The sequence below is a fragment of the Ylistrum balloti genome, unplaced genomic scaffold (genome assembly GCF_031769215.1).
Source record: "Ylistrum balloti isolate Yb309-2 unplaced genomic scaffold, AGI_CSIRO_Ybal_v1 Utg369852, whole genome shotgun sequence".
In the NCBI taxonomy this organism is placed as follows: domain Eukaryota; kingdom Metazoa; phylum Mollusca; class Bivalvia; order Pectinida; family Pectinidae; genus Ylistrum; species Ylistrum balloti.
In genome coordinates, this window is record NW_026782004.1 from 215,028 (window position 1) to 222,649 (window position 7,622).

At 35.7% G+C, this 7,622-nt stretch overlaps 1 protein-coding gene across 1 annotated transcript; it reads right to left on the reverse strand.

Moving 5' to 3' along the window:
* Positions 1-896: 896 nt before the first annotated feature.
* Positions 897-4,084, reverse strand: LOC132545694 (NAD-dependent protein deacylase sirtuin-6-like). The gene is made up of 6 exons (XM_060209384.1): positions 3,946-4,084; positions 3,170-3,487; positions 2,398-2,478; positions 1,757-2,085; positions 1,347-1,540; positions 897-1,113 (listed from the first exon to the last, which is right to left on the reverse strand). The coding sequence occupies exons 1-6, from the start codon at positions 4,082-4,084 to the stop codon at positions 897-899; spliced, it is 1,278 nt and encodes a 425-aa protein (XP_060065367.1).
* Between the last annotated feature and the right edge of the window lie 3,538 nt (positions 4,085-7,622).

Consider the following 7,622-nt stretch of genomic DNA (forward strand, 5'->3'; position numbering starts at 1 on the left):
GAGTTTGATTGAAACAAGGCATTCCTCAGATCACAGTTTAAACTAAACCATATGTTACCGAGATCACAGTTTGCTATAAACTCCATGTTACCCACATCAGAGTTTGATGTAAACTTCGGTTGAGTGTACCAGGGGATGAAATAGAGTATGACAGAGTTATAATGTCCAGTTATTATATACACTCAGCAAGTTACCATTGACAATGTTGAAAATGGAGTTCGTCCGTACATGAATTCAAATACGTTTTTTTTTTATCGATTTTGAAACCAATGTTTACAGAGATGTAATTACCGGTTATATCAGTTATTCAAACTCAGTACAAGTCATGCATTTCTCGGGCTTTTAATAATCTCATTTGTTATGAATCATTTGTTATGCATTGTCACAATAGATACAAGCATGCATTATATGAAAACATCACGCCTGTCCGGGTTGAAGAGACCATTGGTTACGTGGAGATGAATTCCGTCCACACAATAATGACTTAAATCTATATACTTGAATTGTTACGTGTTTCTATACTTTGCAATAATATAATTTCATCTTATTGATATCAATAACAAGTATGAAATAATTTCATGCATGGCTGGTTTTGTAAACAACAGATGCAGCCATTTAGAGATAACTTCCTTGTCCTATGTAATTATCAGTCATTTGACACAATATGAATAGCGAGTGCTAGATACTTCAATGTTATCAAGGACTTAAAATGTTTTAGTACGTGATATTATGTATTAATCTGAACACAATAGATAAAAGTATGTCAGTTTCACAATAGTATACACAGTAAAAGGTTTTACGACGATGTTTCGATTGTTTTGATTGTAAAAGCCGTGTATCTCACTCACACACAGGTTCGCCCTCAGCAACAGTTTGTTAACGAGACTACAACTTAATCAAACATTCCTTTGACGGCTACTATGAGCCCTGTTGGAATCGTATGTTTTCATTCTGTCCGCACGTCCGTCCTCCCAGAGTTGGTGTTCGTCCGGATCCATCAGACACCTCATCACCTCCCGCATGAGGTCGTCACAGTCGCCGAATACACGCGATCCAAGCTGGTTTCCAGAGTTGTCTATTTCGAAACACTTCACATCGTACGCCGTTACCTGTCTGGAAGTCAAATTTATTTATGATTTGCAAAAGATTTATTTTCTCAAAGAAAACATATAGTGTGAGATAGATAATGCATGACGGTTGTCTGATTTGATCATTTACTGTATTCGTGAATTTCATTTTAAGAAACAAAATGCAGGGTTAAAAAACGGTTGTATTTGCACGTCTAATCCATTTAACAACGAACCACAAAGGAAAAAAAGTTAAGACAATTTACTTAAACTACTCACCGATTACAGATTGCTAGTCGTAGTGGTTCTTTGTCCGTTTGTATAAGACTGTTAGCTGGTGATACGAGCAGACTTGAACCTAGGACTAGTATAAATGTAGCCATTTCTGCCTGTGCCATTGCGCCACCGAGAACCTCTTCGTCTAATGTGTCACCGAATTTGACAATGGTACTCCGCATATAACCACCGCAGTTCTGAGAAGAAAAAAAAAAACACAATTGAGAAACTGCATCTGCTTATCTGGAATAATCTTACGTATTTTTGCTTATCATAAGGATTTTGGATTTGAATTTTAAGACTATAAAAAATAAAAGTGATTATAAAAGTGTTTGATTGGAAAGCAGATGTCTGTTTATATTATATATTAACATGTTTGAGTAATTGGGTGATACAAATATTGAACAGACTACCTTTTCAGCACATCGTCGACCAGTTCGATGATTGCATTTGCACATCTCGCAAATAGTCGGCGGGATAGATGCGTCTGTCGGCCCTTTTCGATATCCATGATGTAATTCACTAGTCGTGCCGCAGGATTCACATTTTTCTATGAAGCTGTTACCATGGAGTTCGGACAACTTGCTTTCAGGAATGCCAGAGAGTCGGTGCAGACCGTCCGTGTTCTGGCTGATTACGTGCTTCACGTGACCCATGTCCAGAAGTTTGACCAAAGCTTCGTGTGTGTAGGTCGGTCGAATGTCCTCAATTCGAGGACCACGACTTTTAGCAGTTGCTGCACCTGCTTGTAAGAATCAATAAAGGTATTCGGTCCTTTCATGATAAATTCATGATAGCAATCGGAGTTTTGCAAGATTCAAGGACATTGCTGTCCAAGAAGAACTGCTCATATATTTAATATAAATGTTCGTTCAGTTATATGTATGTCTTAATTCCTGCTGAAGCATGAGAATACAATAAGTGTTCTTTTTATTCCATTATGTATGATTTTTTTCTGCAAGGAAAATGTCACTTATGTAATTGTGATATAAAATCTGAATCTAACGCTACCCATACAAGCATGATATTATTTGTAAACAGACAGGAGGTTTACCATTGTTTTTGTCCTGGTTTGTCCACTTGCCGTTGATGCCTCTGTAATCCCCAGCACCTGTAGGTGTTGATATCCCAGATCCTAGTAAAACAAACAGACACCTTCTTAGTAGAATAGAAGCTCTTATTACACAACCAGTGGAAGATTAGAGTGTGACGTTTCGATGACTACATGGTCACCTCCATGAGACTGTGGAGAGCACTGGCACTGACGTAAGCACCATACGTGATGGTAAGGAATCGACCAACTTTTACCGCTGTACTCTAATCCTATGTACACTAAGGTCTAAAATAGTGTGACGAGATGGTATACAGATTATAGACCAAAAATCACGCCAGATGGTAACAACATCGATGACCAAGTGCTAAACAAAGCGTAGCCGAATTGACTACAGTGTATTGTTACCATGTATTGCTTTTTTGGTATGAAATATGTGTACCATCTCGTCACACTATTTTAGATTATAGTGTATATAGGATTAGAGTTCAGCGGTAAAATAGGTTGATTCTTCACCATCTCGCACACTACGTACGTCAGTTTACACTGGTCATTTGTCTGATGAAGGTGACCGTGTAGCCATCGAAACGTCATACTCTGCCACTGGTTGTGCTATAAGAACTTCTATTCTATTGACATTACCAACCTGAACGGGAAAAAGACACCATCTGACTATGAGGTATATCATAAATTTGAATTTGAAAGGCAGTAGCGCCATCGCAAATATGTTATTGAACTGGCCACAGTAAGATGATTAAAAAATTTCAGTACGTACCAGTAAACACTATAGAATATTTACACTTCCTCAGCATGGAAGCTATCCTCTTAGCTTCTCTCTTTAACGTGACGTCAGAGTTATAAAATTCCACTGTCAAAGATGCCTCGGCCACTAGCAGTTTCTCCAGCTCTGTTATGTGCGTGTTACATGAACCTTGGTTTTCAGGTGTGACATGGTTGTTGCTTTTTACGTTGTTACTGTTTTGCAAGTTGTTATCTGATTTCGACTTTTTGGTTGCTGCCTCCCGCATGGTCTTCCAACATTTCATGTGAAATTTCGCCTCTCCATTGACGTCCCAGACAGCGAGCATTTCCGCTAAATTTATATAACAATGAAGGTCAGTTTGTTGGGCATTTGTTTGATATCTGAAGTGACTACCATTAACCAATTAGATATCCCTCTCTTTATAGTCATAGATAAATCGGCTGAAAGATATATCAATACATTTAAAAGTAAATAGTAAAGTAAATAAAAGAGTAGATATATTTATGTTATGAACTCAATACATAATATATTTACTATTATTTACACAGGAACATATCTTAGCATTGCCTCTGACACAAGCATTGATAAAAATCTTGTTTGAATGTAATTTGTATGCATGAAATTCATTTTGTGCCGATAATCTACCATACAATGCTATGCTTACCTTCCTTGGCGTTGAACCCGCCCTCCTTGCGCTGTTAATCTACCTTACAATGCTATGCTTACCTTCCTTGGCGTTGAACCCGCCCTCCTTGCGCTGGTAATCTACCATATAATGCTATGCTTACCTTCCTTGGCGTTGAACCCGCCTTCCTTGCGCTGATAAGGTGCTCGAACATGGACTTTATTGTCACTTGGCTTTAGACTTTTATTACTACACATTTTCAGGCAACAGAAAGTGTTGTTGAGCACAGAAACGGACGCCATTATTCTTTTACTGAAAGATTTAAATACTTGTATGAAACTAAACCATTTTTTAGATGGACCGTAGACGATCTTAACAATGTGTCGTATCCAGACTGCAGTGTTATTTGCATTTTAGTTTCAGAATTATGCAATTATTGGAAATGTTTCCCTCCGAGTATGTATTTTTCTGCAAATTGTGGTTTATAAGAACAATATTTAGTATGTATATCATACACAGCGTATGACGTCAGAACTATTTCGCATACATTACACGACAGGGCAATTGCGAGTAATGGTGACCAACCGTACCAGACTAAACTAGATGCGAGTAACGGAAGTGTCTGTAAGCGTCTGTAAAGTTTGTCCCCCTTTTTTTGGAAGTTATCTCTTTTGAGGAACAATGCGATTACAGATACACGTACGTATGCTCTATTTGCATATGATAAAGCTGAATGATGATAATGTTTGTGTTTCAATAACCACCCAAAACTTTGTTCAATGCCATGCATGGATACCAATTAGAATTTTACCCTCCCTTTTCCATGTTCGTGAGAAGTGACTAATCTTTTGAATGTTTTAAACAGAAGCGTCTGTTTAACAACTAATGAGACACTGCCTCACATGTAACGTCCCAACAAACTCGACACAGTCAAAAACAGGGATGGTAATGTCGCTCAACATTGAAAAGGATGTACAAGAACTAGCGGACCATTGTTAGTATAATATAATCAACGCGGCATACTTATATGTCAACGTCACACCGTTTCAGTGTGATGACACTATAAACGTGTCAACAATAATTCAAAACAAACAAATGAATTGATCTTTTTAAGCTAGATAGATATGTATATCTATTATCAGGTATGTAACCACGAAGTCCGCCAGGTCACTTTAGATAACTGAAACCTAAATTTATTATATGACGCTACAAGAATTGAATTCGTCCCAGACTGATTAATAAGATACATAGTTAAGACTGTTGACTAGCTGATATTTGACAATAATTGTTTTCTTTAATTCTAGTAATAATGAAATCACACCATATATGTACATATATGTATAACTGATACAACACGACAGATGCTGTCTTTTGCTAACTCATACTAGATGGTAGTCACTATCAAATAATCCTCATTTGTTTAGTATTAAAATATGGACACAATTTTATATTATTTCTCCAGTTTTCAGATATAGTTATATAGCAATGTAATGTTACTTACCTGGCTGACTTGATCCTCGATATCCCGACTGACTGTATACACACTGTCATGTGGATATATACATGTTCTAAAAATAGACATGAGGCAGTGTTCACACTATTCCTAGTCAATGTTCTATTTCCGTCGTAAAACATTTCTAGCCCCACTATCTTATCTATTACCAGGAATTAATTTCAGATAAAATGATATTACAATATGAAATGTTGGTATATATTAAGGAATGACGGTAATGTCGATTTGTCGGAATTCAATTAATCACTCTTTACACAGAATACGTGTGTTGCACTCGGAAATTGAATTCTAGTGTCCTTTAGAGAGAAAATAACTGGTTTTGGAAAAAAACAACGGAGTAAACCCAGAACCTTTGCTGTGATCATATGTCTTGTCAGCTTGGTAGAAAAATATGTCTTGTCAGCTTGGTAGAAAAATATGTGTCTTGTCAGCTTGGTAGAAAAATATATGTCTTGTCAGCTTGGTAGAAAAATATATGTCTTGTCAGCTTGGTAGAATAATTTATGTCTTGTCAGCTTGGTAGAAAAATATGTGTCTTGTCAGCTTGGCAGAAAAAACATATGTCTTGTCAGCATGGTGCAGAATAATGTCTTGTTGACTTGGTAGAATAAAATATGTCTTGTCAGCATGGTATAAAAATATAGATATCTTGTCAACGTAGTAGAAAAAGATATGTCTTGTCGGCTTGGTAGGAAAAGATATGTCTTGTCAGCTTGGTAGAAAAATATATGTCTTGTCAGCTTGGTAGAACAAATATATGTCTTGTCAGCGTAGTAGAAAAAGATATGTCTTGTCAGCTTGGTAGGAAAAGATATGTCTTGTCAGCTTGGTAGAAAAATATATGTCTTGTCAGCTTGGTAGAACAAATATATGTCTTGTCAGCTTGGCAGAAAAAAAATGTCTTGTCCGCTTGGCAGAAAAAAACATATATCTTGTCAGCTTGGTGGAGAATGATGTCTTGTCAACTTGGTAGAAAAACTATAATTTCTTGTCAGTATGGTATAAAAATATATGTCTTGTCAGCGTGGTAGAATACTATACAATGGAGTAACCTGAGAACCTTTGTTGTGACCATATGTCTTGTCAGCTTGATAGAAAGATATGTCTTGTCAGCTTGATAGAAAAATATGTCTTGTCAGCTTGGTAGGAAAAGATATGTCTTGTCAGCTTGGTAGAAAAATATGTCTTGTCAGCTTGATAGAAAAATATGTCTTGTCAGCTTGATAGAAAAATATGTCTTGTCAGCTTGATAGAAAAATATGTCTTGTCAGCTTGATAGAAAAATATGTCTTGTCAGCTTGTTAAATAAAATACAAACAATTTAATAAAATAACGAATACACACTACTACATGTATCAAAACCGTGTTCTAAAGAAAAAATGTTCATGTCTACTACAAGTGATTAACTAAGTTTCCATAACTTGTAATCAATAAGAAATAACGAGTATACCTAGATAAGACTTTGTACAACGTATGACACTGATTAAGACTGACGTTGTATGACTATTTGCAATGACCGGTCTAACCAAAGCAAATTTGACAGTGAAAAGGGAATCTCATCTAGTAACACAAATGAATTAAAATGACAAATCATAAAAACTACATTGTTCAACGGAAAATTATTGAGAATTTAAGTGCCACGGATTTACAAATTACTTTCTGAGATATAGGGTGATACTTCAGTTGTGAAAAGCACAAACACGCTTTTTGTTTTTAAAAAATCTAAGTAAACAGAAAATGTTTGTCTCAAAAGGTAGCGAGATTAATTTGAAAATTGAGATCTATACTAATTTAACAGCAACGCTAATCAACTATAGTTGATACAGTATTTCGATTCAAAATATTCCATGGTACAATCATCATACAGAAAATATCAATTCATACGTTATGATTAGCACATGTCAAGACAATTATAATAATTAGATATCAAAATAGATACAAACATGGATTTTCTAGCATTTAAAACAAACAGGAAAAGTAGAAAAACAGTCTTAAATCCCTCGATTATACGTTTCTGATTTTACCTGACATAGTTGACTTTCTTTGTTAAAAGAAGATTTGATTATGTTTGCTTCTAGTATCGCATTTAGTGCATTGTATATCATTACATTGGACCTGCAAAAAGCTCATGGACTTGCTGCTTGAAAATTAAGAACATGGACTGATGTTGCAACAATCTAATGGATTACATAAAAGAATTGACTTATTGACTGCTATTTATAAATATAAGTCATAATCTGAATGAGAAAAAGAATGAATTTTAGATTTTCTCTGTACTATGTAGTTGCATTAAATAGAAGCATTGCAACAGTAGAGAGAAAAAGATA